The 12,036-nt window shown below is 37.1% G+C and overlaps 3 protein-coding genes across 5 annotated transcripts; 2 read left to right on the top strand and 1 right to left on the bottom strand.

Moving 5' to 3' along the window:
• Nucleotides 1-575: 575 nt before the first annotated feature.
• Nucleotides 576-1,452, top strand: LOC128877857 (PAXIP1-associated glutamate-rich protein 1). Its single transcript, XM_054125458.1, has 3 exons — nucleotides 576-777; nucleotides 863-1,023; nucleotides 1,104-1,452. Exons 1-3 carry the CDS (start codon nucleotides 709-711, stop codon nucleotides 1,321-1,323), a joined length of 450 nt encoding a protein of 149 aa, XP_053981433.1. The 5' UTR covers nucleotides 576-708; the 3' UTR covers nucleotides 1,324-1,452.
• A 203-nt stretch (nucleotides 1,453-1,655) lies between these two features.
• Nucleotides 1,656-9,418, bottom strand: LOC128877854 (protein I'm not dead yet). Of its 2 annotated transcripts, none has more exons than XM_054125455.1 (10): nucleotides 9,292-9,418; nucleotides 5,932-6,053; nucleotides 4,404-4,763; nucleotides 3,956-4,336; nucleotides 3,669-3,730; nucleotides 3,236-3,548; nucleotides 2,752-2,894; nucleotides 2,440-2,534; nucleotides 2,034-2,317; nucleotides 1,656-1,950 (listed from the first exon to the last, which is right to left on the bottom strand). In XM_054125455.1, exons 3-10 carry the CDS (start codon nucleotides 4,545-4,547, stop codon nucleotides 1,663-1,665), a joined length of 1,710 nt encoding a protein of 569 aa, XP_053981430.1. In that variant the 5' UTR covers nucleotides 4,548-4,763; nucleotides 5,932-6,053; nucleotides 9,292-9,418; the 3' UTR covers nucleotides 1,656-1,662. The 2 variants fall into 2 exon arrangements, with proteins under 2 accessions (XP_053981430.1, XP_053981429.1); XM_054125454.1 differs by having other exon boundaries at nucleotides 5,932-6,058; nucleotides 9,292-9,413.
• LOC128877853 (GATOR complex protein WDR59) lies at nucleotides 6,011-11,999 on the top strand. 2 transcript variants are annotated; one of them, XM_054125451.1, is made up of 20 exons: nucleotides 6,011-6,151; nucleotides 6,277-6,326; nucleotides 6,520-6,655; nucleotides 6,722-6,935; nucleotides 7,006-7,139; nucleotides 7,244-7,393; nucleotides 7,465-7,624; nucleotides 7,693-7,772; nucleotides 7,849-7,915; nucleotides 7,989-8,194; nucleotides 8,254-8,517; nucleotides 8,597-8,747; nucleotides 8,810-9,003; nucleotides 9,097-9,230; nucleotides 9,312-9,521; nucleotides 9,659-9,785; nucleotides 10,612-10,641; nucleotides 11,081-11,241; nucleotides 11,320-11,573; nucleotides 11,636-11,999. In XM_054125451.1, exons 1-20 carry the CDS (start codon nucleotides 6,098-6,100, stop codon nucleotides 11,773-11,775), a joined length of 2,916 nt encoding a protein of 971 aa, XP_053981426.1. In that variant the 5' UTR covers nucleotides 6,011-6,097; the 3' UTR covers nucleotides 11,776-11,999. The 2 variants fall into 2 exon arrangements, with proteins under 2 accessions (XP_053981426.1, XP_053981427.1); XM_054125452.1 differs by lacking the exon at nucleotides 10,612-10,641.
• The last annotated feature ends 37 nt before the right edge of the window (nucleotides 12,000-12,036 follow it).

Raw genomic sequence — 12,036 nt, 5'->3', positions numbered from 1 at the left:
AGTTTCTTTCGCTTTATTAATAAGTAATACATGCACAATAGTTTATGTTTTATGTTACATTACTGAATCGTGCACGATTCATTTTGCTCCATTACTGTTACAACATGAATATTTGTGAAATTAAATTGTCTATTTATATAAATACGACTACATAAAATAATTGAGCGGAACACGCGAAAGAAACTTTCGAGACAACCTAATATATAAACTTTATATAAACTTTAGTACAAAAATATATAAACTTTATATATTTTTAGCTATAGTAAGATAGCATTTTTTTTAGACAAATTCATTGAGTTGTTATACGCAGTCATTTATTGTAAAGCAATGCTTTAAATTGTGAGTTTTATTATTACTCATTAAATTTGTCTCAGACCGCCATTCTCTGTAGCTCTTGCTGCTATCTAGTAGGAAGACACTCAACCCTTATCTACAGTCTGATATGGTAACTGAAGCAAAATGCCGACTGATAGTATTTGACATTATCGACAGTAGAACTGTGTATGCGTTAGAGCGGTAAGATACAATTCCAATGAAGCATTAATCAGTAGCGACAACTCGCGGCCATTAGAACTAACTCAGCTGTGAAGTGTTGATGTTGAGATTTACTTTCAAGGTTATGTTTATTATATTTTAGCGTCAGTTTGTGTTTATTGTGTTCAAAGATAGGACGTCACTTAAACATTTTATCATTGAAGAAGAAAAGAAATGGAACGCAATGAGGAGGATTGGTCGTTAGAATGCTCCGACGATGAGAAATACGAAACTGACGGAAAAGTAAGCAACATGTACCGTGTTTATTTTATGTACGCTTTACTCGTTCTTTTCTCTCCTTCTGTCTTTGCCTTCCGTTCGTATATAGAACGAATGGATCTTGAAACCAGACGACATATTAACGTTGATCGAGGCTCTCGAAGCTAACAATAGGGTTCTGGAGCTAGAGTGGAAATGTCCAGGTAGAAGAGGTCCTTCTCCAGTTCTGTCAAACAATCGCCAACAAGATAGCGGCTCACAGGAGTACAAGTAAACATTGAACTTTATCATTCCTTTTGATTTCCTATTATGCCATCTCGTTTCCTGCATAAAATTTCCATTTTTCGTAGGACCCAAGAAAAGTCAGACTTTGACTTCATGGATGAAATGTCATCGCCAAGATTACCTGTTAGAAGAATAGGTGAAAGTACTCCAAAGGGGAGTGCCAAAAAGAAAACTGCTAGCTTTAATGGTGTACTGTCTACTATGATGCGACATCGCAGATTAGAGCAACAAGAAATTAATTCAAGTCCAAAAAAGACAGAATCACCTGTGCCAAAGACCCAATAGGTCTAATTATTCTGTTTCATTAGACACTCGTGTTTGATATCTTATTAAAGTTAAGCTCATACAAACAATATTTTAATTTTCAGTCCATGTATATTTTTCTAGGAAGATTACAAAGTGTTTAACAACATATATCCAAGTAAACTTGATCTGACCCTACAAACTAGTTGTAAAGTTTTTAGATATTCCACGAATATAGAAAATTCTTTAATACTTTGTATAGAGTTACAATTTCTGAGACGGACGAGAAATTACGTTTCGACATTTTTTTATTTCGAATAAGTTGAATAATAAGTAAAGAAACAAACGTAAGAAGAATACTTGAATAATATACTGTGTGAATCATTTGCATTTGTCATCCGTATTATTCTGTTGAATGTTCGAGGCCCACGCTGGAAATTCCCCGATATTGTAAATGTAACTGCCCCAAACAAGGAAACAAACACATTGCACTATAAGCGCGTAAGTGGCAGGCCCACATCCTCCTATCATTAACCACTTAGTTGGAATCCGACCGACAGCCGATACGATCGCGTTCGGTGGTGTACCCACCGGTAATCGAAAGGAATACGAACACATTATGGTTGCTGGTAACATCAAATATAAAGGATGTATCTCCATTGCTACACACTGCAAAAAATGAAGTGAAAGACTCGTTCATTTAGTAAACGATGATTAAATCCGCGCTGGTTGTCTCTGAAACCATGGCGTACCATTTGAGCGATAACGGGTAAAGTTATGTTCGCGATACCGACGTTGGAAGTAAACTCCGTGATAGTGCCAATAAACAGGGAAACAAAAAAGAGGATCAGTTCAGAGGGTAGGTATCGTAGTGGTACCAAAGCTCCTCCAATTCTTTTGGCCAGACAAGAAGCGATGCTGCCTCTGGATATCGCGAAACCACCGCCTAACAGGAACATCAGACTCCAAGGCATTTTTGACTGGATCACGTTCCATGTGATCAATCCTTCTGATATTTCTTTGGGTCTCTTTTCGGCTACGAAAACAAATGGACGGATGAGCAATCAGGCGGATGGACATATGAAACTGACTGTATACGGTTTTGCAGAAGTGGGACGCCAATCTTAATTGAAAAACGTGTCAATTCCCTGTACTTACGATCTCGACTGAAGCTATAGATAAAACTCGGATCTTTCGGGATGAAGAACATGAGGATGGAGACGAATATAACAGGCGTGGAATCCCGGATATCTCTTTAAATAGATTTGCGATAATTAGTTAATGAGTACCGTGTAACTGTTGAGTTAAAATAGAATTGATTAAAAATAGAAAATAGAAATAAAATAAAATATAATATATATTAAGAAAATAAATAGAAATAAAATAGAAAAAATTATACATAAAATTATGAAGAAGCGTGATGAGGTTGAAAAATCAAAGTTCAAAATAACTCATAAAAAGATATTTAACATATCCGTTATCGCTTCGGACCATCCACGCACGAAGCCTGGTTTTCGGAACAACCACAGAAATATACAGATTACGAAAAGGGTGGCGACTCCTGTTTCGTGAAACGTAATATTACCCAAGTCCTTGTATCTCGCTATTATCACCTGAAACACATAGTAAGAGTGAATTATTATGTTAGGTGATATAACGAAAAAACAGGAGATACATTAAGATGCATTATTCCCCGGTTATATGAAACAATTTTCCCCCAGCTAGACGAAATTGGGCATTGTTTATTCTCAAACAATCGACTACTAATCGACTGTATCAAGGTTTACCGACTGGTAACGAATAATAGCCTTTTATGATGATTATGAATGTTAGTTGTACTAAATATGTATAATTATCCATGACAAAGAATAATAATAAAATAAACTATGTATATCGAGCAGATCCATTTGGAATTCATGTAACCAAGGATTACTGCGTACACACTGTTTGTTACCCGATTCGTAATCGCTTCTCCTTCTTCGCCGATAGTTGCCAGTTCTGCATCCTTGCTATTCGGTCTGAGATACCCCATGAAGACTATGCGAAGATAAAGCCAGGTTAAAAACGAGTTGATGGCCATTTGAGGGATGTTGGCGATCATCCACTGCGTGAAATTGATGCCCTCGGCGAGAGGAAAAGTGCTTTCGTATATCCCCTTAAACGTAAGGTTGGTGCCGGTGCCCACGAGCGTTCCTGTGCCGCCAAACGTCGAGCAATACGCTGCTGCCATCATGTAGGCCTTCGTCACGTTTGTCGGCTTCAATTCTCTGCGATTCGTCGCAATAAGGACGGAGGGAAAGTGGAACTGATGATAAATCTTGGATAGTCTTTACTTTTTCTCATTTCGTTGGTTATGCCTCTCTATATCAGTTCGTTTCTCTACTTACGGCTCTCGGTCCGGTTGGTTCGGGTCTATTGGCATCTGGTCGAAAATTTTACAGAGGCCAGCCTATACGCGGATAGCGCAGGGGACGAATCGATTAGAAAAGTTGATCTTGCAAGATTTGTCGTTAGTTTAGTGTCTGTGTCTTACGATTGTTACAGCGCACGACGAGCACTGGAACCAATGGTGCCATTAGTTCACGTGCTCGTCATGGTTCGAAGCAATCGTGGTGGTCATCCCTGATTCAAAAGTTTAAATTAGTTTACCATGGTAACGATCGTAATAACGAACCTGTTCTAGTTCTTGGAGAACCGCAAATATAATTGGCACCATCATGGCCGTGGCTGCTGTGTTCGAAACCCACATGGATATAAAAGTGGTTACGACACACAAACCGCCGAGTAATTTCGCATGCGTGCAGCCAACTGTTTTCATTACACCCAGAGCGATTCGCAAATGCAAGTTGCAGTGCTCGATGGCGATCGCGAGGATGAGACCTCCAATGAAAACCATTATGGTATCGTTCATGTAACAACTGCAAGTCTCCGCCGTGCTTAATACCCCTAACACTGGAAACAACACCAGTGGTAACAGCGAGGTGACGGCCAGAGGGAAACACTCCATGATCCAATAGCCAGCCATCAGTAGCACCGTGTACGCGCATCTGACTTCCTAACGAGTAAATGTTTTCATAATTTATAATCCGTGGATGTTCGTCGCTTGATTATTAACTAGGTACCGGAATATTGTTAGCCAACATGAACGGCAGCAGAAATAGTGCCCATATTATGGCAAATAATATTTTCCAGTACATCCTCGTGAACCTCAATGTCAGATTCAATTTGGCTCTCAGCGTATCTCCTTCTTCCGCCTGATCAGCCATATCTTCTTTACTCTTTCGCGATTTGTTTCATACAGTGGTTTCTCAAAATGCGAATAATTATGTTTTCCTTCGTTTTTTCAGTCATTACATAACTGTCGCGATGGATGGCTTGCTTGTATCTAACCATGCGTGTGAACATGGATATTGGGGATGGTCGAACGTGATCTTCGTTGTTCTTTTGTTGCGATAAATTATCCAATGGTTTGGTTCAGTCATCTGCAACACAAGAAACGTGTATTATTCTCTATTTTCCAAAAATATAAACAAAAATCCGTAGAAGGTCTTCTTTTTTTGTTCTTGCCCTAACTAAAAATAGAAAGTTACTTCAAAACGGACGCGATGTATCAGACGCAACACTAATATCAAACGCGAATCATAGTTGTTCGCAACACTCCCCTGAAAGAAAACGCGAAAAATACTAATTAAAGGAAATCGCGAGGTGCATCATTATTCGAAACACTAATCTATTAAGTATAAAAAGAACAAATCGCTTGCACCAAGTAATACGAATCCCTAATTAAAAATCCAGTGCAACAATTCAGTGTAAATTTCAATTTCCGTTCAAAAAGACCGCGCATGATACTGAAAAGTGACAACCAATCACGTTTAACGTTTCTTTGGAACTTTTGAATGCTGAAATTTCATTGGCCAAGCATCCAAAACCCAATGCGCAGAAGAACGACGCCGAGAACGACTCGGTCTTATTATATACAAAGTGTCCCAAAAGTCGGGGAGGAGCCGGAAATGGGGGGTAGTTGAGACCATTCTGAACAACAATTTCCTTTGCAAAAATGTCGGATGGGGCTTCGTTAAGGAGATATTAAGAGAAAACCCCGACCAATCAGAGCGCGCGTAGACCGTTGGAGCGGCCGCGGTAGCGAAGGCTACGCGCTGGCGGCCGCGCTTGTACGCGAACAAGTGACTCGACGTGCATCAAAGGACATTGACGCTACCGCCTAGCGCGTAACCTTCGCTACCACGGCCGCTCCAGCGGTATACACGCGCTCTGATTGGTCAGGGTTTTCGCTTAATATCTCCTTAACGAAGCCCCATCGGACATTTTTGCAAAGGAAATTGTTGTTCAGAATCGTCTCAGCTACCCCCCATTTCCGGCTCCTCCCCGACTTTTGGGACACCCTGTATATTAAGATATAATGGGAAAACTTTGTTTTATGACACTACAATCTGTAAGTTCAGACTGCGAGTAATTGGAGATTGAAATTTGAAATACGTGATTGAGTAGCTTTATATTGGATTTCCTTTCTGTTCTAAGATATTCCTCTTGCATATTTCAATTTTCTTGATGTTTCGTGTAAAAAATTTGTAAACCACAGAAGAGAGTCAGTACAGTGTTTACTTTTATACCAGTGTTGGTGGTACTCACCGATAAGCTAGATATGTGCGATATGTGTGTGTGATGCCTACTAACGCCGCGTGGATTTATGTCTCCAACTAAAAATGTGGTTCCACTTCCCCGCATTAGCGCTTGGCTCCCCTGTTTTGATTCTAACCTTGCAGGATGGTGACAGAAATTCAAATTTATTGGTAAAATGTCAAAACGTTGGGGCAGCGACTATGTGGTTACGGAACACCGTGATTTACAGGTACGTTGTCTCGTGACACAAGACTACGTTCGTACGTTAAATATCACGAAAAAACATACACTTTAATTTCAGACTTTGTAACACTCGAATATTTTTGATTGTTAAATTGTTTTTATCACTTTCAGGCTAATAGCATGGCCGTGGATTCGACTGGCAACTACGTATTACTTGCCGGGCAAGTATCGATGAACACTCTGTTTACTATAACGCTTCTTTTTTTTCAGTTTATAAATTTTCTGTTTTGAGCATTCTGATGCTGATTTCTAAATAAACATTCTGTACTTTTGCTTAACGAAAATATCAACATTGTCCTTCTCATGTACACTTAAATAAGCTGTAACAGTTTAATATGTTTATTTCACCCTTAGACGTAGATGTTTCGCAGTGAAGCATCTGGATGAAGGTGCTGATACTTTAAAGAAGTTCCAACGACAAAGCAAATACGAAATTGGCTCTACAGAATGGAATCCCACCAGTTTGAATTCTCATTTATGTGCTGTATCGGTCAGTCATTGAATGATATTTGTTTGTATTATATTTTGTATATATGTAATTAATTTTTAATCCTAGAGCAATACACGTATTGAAATATTATCTCTCACTGGAGGTGGAAGCTATGAATTACAAACAACAAACAGTCTTAAAGCACATACACGAGTAGTGAGTGACTTAAATTGGCATCCCAAAGAACCAGATATCATTGCTTCTTGTAGTATTGATACATTTATACATATTTGGGACATAAGAGATCAAAGAAAGCCTACTTTATCTTTGTCTGCAGTTGGTGAGTTCAGCTTTCTCTATGAGATATAAGTTTATCAATTTGTTAAGTGTATGCATAATTGAATTTATAGCTGGTTCTTCTCAAGTACGATGGAATAGTTTATCTTCCAACATGCTAGCCACAGCACATGATGGTGACATTAAAATATGGGATCAAAGAAAAGGAAATAGCCCTGTGCAGTACATAGCTGCTCATTTAACAAAAGTACATGTTCCTATTTGATTTTGGAAAATAATTTCACTAGTTAGTTACTTTAATAGTTATTTATACGTTTTATGAGAAACTTATAAATACTATCGTTATTTTAGATACATGGCTTAGATTGGTGCCCATTCCAACAAAATCAACTAGCGACTTCTAGTCAAGATTGTACAGTAAAAATTTTCGATATTAGTTGCCCGCGTAGAGCTGAAAGTATCGTGACGACAAATTCACCAGTTTGGAGAGCTAGATATACGGTGAACATAATATTATATTTAATGAAATTAGGATTTGTTTTTGTGTGTAAAATGACCTGAATCATTCACAGCCGTTTGGAGAAGGATTGGTAACGATAGTGGTACCTCAATTACGTCGAGGCGAAAATAGTTTATTACTATGGAATACGACAAATCTTAGTGCGCCTATATACACCTTTGTAGGACACACTGATGTTGTTCTCGAGTTCCAATGGAGGCACAAAAAATCAGGTACGTCGCATCTAATTAAAGTTTCATACGAAATAGATGAAATTACGAAATATATTCATTATTTACAGAGAATAGCGACTATGAATTGATTACTTGGTCAAAAGATCAGTGTTTAAGAATCTATAAAATTGATCCTTTTCTAAAGAAGGTATATATATTTTTATACTATGTAGTAAGCTACGTTTCTTATTTGTATAAAAATAAAATGTGTAATGCTTTTCTAGTTGTGTGGATATGGCATAGACGACGGTACATCTATTTACACACAATATTCCGAGGATAATAATCTAAGTACATACTTTCTGCGGAAAAGTATAAGCAGTCTTTTGATCTCATTATATTAATACATTTATTATTAATACAGGAACACTACAGTCTGTTCAAATACAACTTAACGATGCTCAGAACGATCGTGAAATGAACTGTATAACGACAAAAGTGGACGAACCTACATTAAATCCTGAAACAGATACATTCATTGAGAATAATAAAGAAATATCGTCCCCTACGCAACCAAAGACTTTACAACAAGAATTTTCTTTAATAAACATGAACATACCAAATATCGAGGTACATATATATGCACAACGTAGTAATGCGTCAAGGTAAATTTCTTTTTGCCATTTTAGGTTAACACCATGGATGCGGTGGAACGTAGTTGCACCGTAACAGCTTCCAATAAAATTTATAATGTAATATTGAAAGTAAATTTTCCTGCAAATTATCCGTACAGCGCGCAACCTACATTCCAATTCTGTCCTGGAACGACAATCGACAATACAACAATGGGAAAGCTGTTGAAAGTTTTGAAACAAACTGCACAGCAACGCGTTAAAAAGAATCGATCGTGTTTAGAACCTTGTCTGCGACAATTAATTGCAACTTTAGAGCAAGTAAAAAAAATATTTATTTCTCAGATTGTATTTACGCGTATCGTAGAATGTTAATACTTTTCTGTTCCTTGTTTTGTAGACATGTAAAAAAGATGAGAGTGAGAGTAGTCATTTAGGATACGACATTCAAGACAATGCCAGTTTTTTGAGTTCCTCTAACATATGTACAAATTATCAAGATGCCTATATACCGTTCCCTCGGACATCTGGAGCAAAGTTTTGTTGCGTGGGTATGTAAATAATTAGTGTCATCGAAACATGTGTGCCAGGACTCAATTCAGTGTTTCAATAGGTATTCTTGTATGTTTTGGTCGTGCCTCATACACCAGAAAGTCGTCGATGAAACCCGAGAGTACAACACCTAGAGCACTCTCCGCGTTGGGAAATGGAATTGGCAATGGAGAACATTTTATGCACATGTATCCAAATTCCTATGTACAATCGAACGATAACATTTCAATTAGTTCCTTTTACTTTCAAGATCGTGTAAGCGAACATCTTCTCGCAGTAGTTATAATACACAGTATCTATCAATGTTGTTAATAATTATCTACGAGCTAACCACTCTGGCTTTAACAGAAAATGAATCGCGGATTGCACAATACCAACAGAATGTCTCACAGATCGTGTTTTAAAAATTATCATTTTATGGTAATTACGTACGATGCATCTTCTTTATTTTTCGTCAATAAAGAGCTTGCTGAGAAATACGTGTAAGTACAACGGATAATTCGATAACATCAGCTTGTTCACCGATATCAGTGTAGAACTAACCTTATTTGTTTGATCTTCAGCATCAACATCACTGATATTCCAGCAATGTGCCAATATAATGCAAACGTTGCTGCACAGTTGGAACGTCCTGATCTAGTTCAGGCATGGTGCTTGGCCGCACTTGTGATATCACAACCGGTTTCCAATGTTGGGCAAAATACTTGCCAATCCCCTGATATTGATGCCCCGTGGCCATTACATCCTTTCGGTCAAAATTTAATCCATTCGTTGTAAGTCATAAGTGCAGTAATAATTGAAGTAATACCTTGCTTGTATGAAATGATTAAAATTCATTTATCTTCGGATAACCTTATATAATACTTGACCTGATTAAAATGAGTTTTTAATAAAAAGCTTTCTCGTTTAGAATACAACATTATGCAAATCAGTCGGACATTCAGATGGCAGGCATGCTGAGCTGTGCGTTTAGTTATCGTTCGGAAACTTTAGATGTTGCCCAAACACGGCTAAATAGCAAGTCTATTAACGTTAGTGTAAGTATGTTGCATTTGTTTGTAAGTTAAGTAAAGTTTTTAGCATGGCCTGACACGTGCACCGTTTTTATAGCATCATTGACGACTAATGCGTCATGTCTTGATCTTGTCTTCTGTTCATGAATGCATCCATGATGCTCTTCAAATACACTCTGTAACAAAATTAAAGAAATTCTTTAAATAGCCTGGAAAACATAAAATTTCGAAGTCTTGTAATATCGTGAAAAATATTCATACAGCGATTTAAAAAATGAAAAAAGAAAGCAAATCGTTGTATAGTTATTTTTCATAAAATTGCAAAGCTTGGAAATTTTATTTTTTCCAGGCGATTGAAAGTGTCCTAAATTTTGTTGCGGAGAGTGTGATTACTCGATCATGTATTATACCATGATTCAATATTGGCATTTCCAAAATGCAGTATATCACATTTTTCACATTTAGACAGTTTTCTCGTCTAAGCGACGCGATGGACAAAGTATGAATACAATGTATAGTACTGAGGTGTTAATGAATTCATTTAATGTCTAGTTTTCATAACTATGTATATAACTGATAAATTCTCCAATGCTATACATTAGTGTCGCTTAGGTGAATGAACGGCCTTAGTACAAATCTCTTGTTTCTGGTGCATGAGCAAAGTTTGGGAATGTAAATGTAATCTGTAATACGACGGTACAGTATGCGTTCCACTGCAGAAAATACCAAAACGAAATTTAGATAAGTTATACTATAACGTCGTACTACATGTTTGTAGTTTTGTTTCAGTATTTTACAATATTTTTCACGAACTATCAGATGATTGACATAAATGTTATCTTTGTTATAGAGGCTTTCTACAGGAAAATGGTGGTTGAAGGTAAGGCATGGTTTTTGAAATTTGTAAGATTATGCGTGTTTTAAGATACTGGTCCTTAGGGTCCTCTGTCACGGCGATATTTGTCACTGCCTTACAGCATCGGAGTGGATGTGTCGTGATGTCACAAAGCATGCAGGTTTGGCTGTGCTTGGTTTTAAAATGCCAAACATTGAATTTCATATTTTAATAATTGTCTTGTATTACGACCGATAACCATGACAAATTGTACGAAGTATTTGTTGTGATTGATCAATATATGTGATGTACTGTTTGTTGTGATAATGCCTCGAGTTTTGCACAGAAGACAAATTTCTTTGTGCAAGAAGTGATCACAGACATAATGCCGTTTTATTTGTTTATTATGTATATCGTATTTATATCGCCGATTGACTGTGTATAAGTCGAACAGTGATTTATGTTGTCCAATGTGTCCTTCTAGCCAGGTGGTTCACCTTACCATACGATTCACCTAGCTGATACCACGTTAGAAGGATGGAACTTTCCAAACTTGAAACAACATCGATCTAATTCTTGGTCTGATTCGCTCGACGATTTGAAACTTATTCAAGACTCATTCGGTGATTCCGTAACAAATATTAGGTATATATATACATTAGATATATACTTAATGGTTAGCTAGAATCAACTTACATTGCTTGTATGTTAATTATTTCGTAGATTACTCGATGAAAAATACACTACGCTTTACGATGGATACAAAAAGGCATACGCTGAAGTATTGCACAGGTGGCGTTTGTTGGATGCTCGTGCACAAGTATTAAAACACGTTAGCGTAACACCTCTGGATACCCACAAAGGCGTTGAGTTCCAAAGCGAATGCCAAATATGTAGCAAAGTTAGCAGAGGTCCTCAATGTATCAGTTGCAAACGACTGGCCTTGGAATGTGTTATTTGTCATATCTCTGTGAGAGGTGCGTTGAATATTAATTACACATTTTTAATTTTCTTAATTATGTTTTTCTGGTATATTCAGGTCCAAGTAACTTTTGTATATTTTGTGGCCACGGAGGACACACACAGCACTTAGCGACATGGTTCACAAATGAAATTCTATGTCCGACAGGATGTGGATGTTACTGTCTGCAGGAAAGTTCTGCCCTTTTAAAAGTGTAAATAAAATAAAAGAGTTTGTACATACTAGTGACAATATATATATATATATATATATTTATAATTAATGTTATGACAAAATAATAAATACGTTTTTCTTTAACAAGTTTCATATTTTCGAAGCACCATTTCACTTACATCTTTATATCTTTATTGTCACTGGTAGGAATAACTAGTGTTATCACACCAACAATTAAACGAGACCATCTGATTAACTAAAGTCAAATTGTTCTGTGTATAATAAGAGATCTCTGTATTTTTTAC

The sequence above is a fragment of the Hylaeus volcanicus genome, chromosome 6, assembly GCF_026283585.1.
Source record: "Hylaeus volcanicus isolate JK05 chromosome 6, UHH_iyHylVolc1.0_haploid, whole genome shotgun sequence".
Taxonomy (NCBI): Eukaryota; Metazoa; Arthropoda; class Insecta; order Hymenoptera; family Colletidae; genus Hylaeus; species Hylaeus volcanicus.
The sequence above is the reverse complement of the archived record's forward strand: the minus strand, read 5'-3'. Positions and strand labels throughout refer to the sequence as shown.

Coding starts and splice junctions, on each gene's coding strand:
- LOC128877857 (XM_054125458.1), top strand. CDS start 709: ATGGAACGCAATGAGGAGGATTGGTCGTTAGAATGCTCCGACGATGAG. Junction 778..862: donor AATACGAAACTGACGGAAAA/GTAAGCAACATG, acceptor GTTCGTATATAG/AACGAATGGATCTTGAAACC. Junction 1,024..1,103: donor AGCGGCTCACAGGAGTACAA/GTAAACATTGAA, acceptor CATTTTTCGTAG/GACCCAAGAAAAGTCAGACT.
- LOC128877854 (XM_054125455.1), bottom strand. CDS start 4,547: ATGGCTGATCAGGCGGAAGAAGGAGATACGCTGAGAGCCAAATTGAAT. Junction 4,337..4,403: donor TGTTGGCTAACAATATTCCG/GTACCTAGTTAA, acceptor TTTACTCGTTAG/GAAGTCAGATGCGCGTACAC. Junction 1,951..2,033: donor TACCCGTTATCGCTCAAATG/GTACGCCATGGT, acceptor CATTTTTTGCAG/TGTGTAGCAATGGAGATACA.
- LOC128877853 (XM_054125451.1), top strand. CDS start 6,098: ATGTCAAAACGTTGGGGCAGCGACTATGTGGTTACGGAACACCGTGAT. Junction 7,394..7,464: donor TTTGGAGAGCTAGATATACG/GTGAACATAATA, acceptor AATCATTCACAG/CCGTTTGGAGAAGGATTGGT. Junction 7,625..7,692: donor ATGGAGGCACAAAAAATCAG/GTACGTCGCATC, acceptor CATTATTTACAG/AGAATAGCGACTATGAATTG.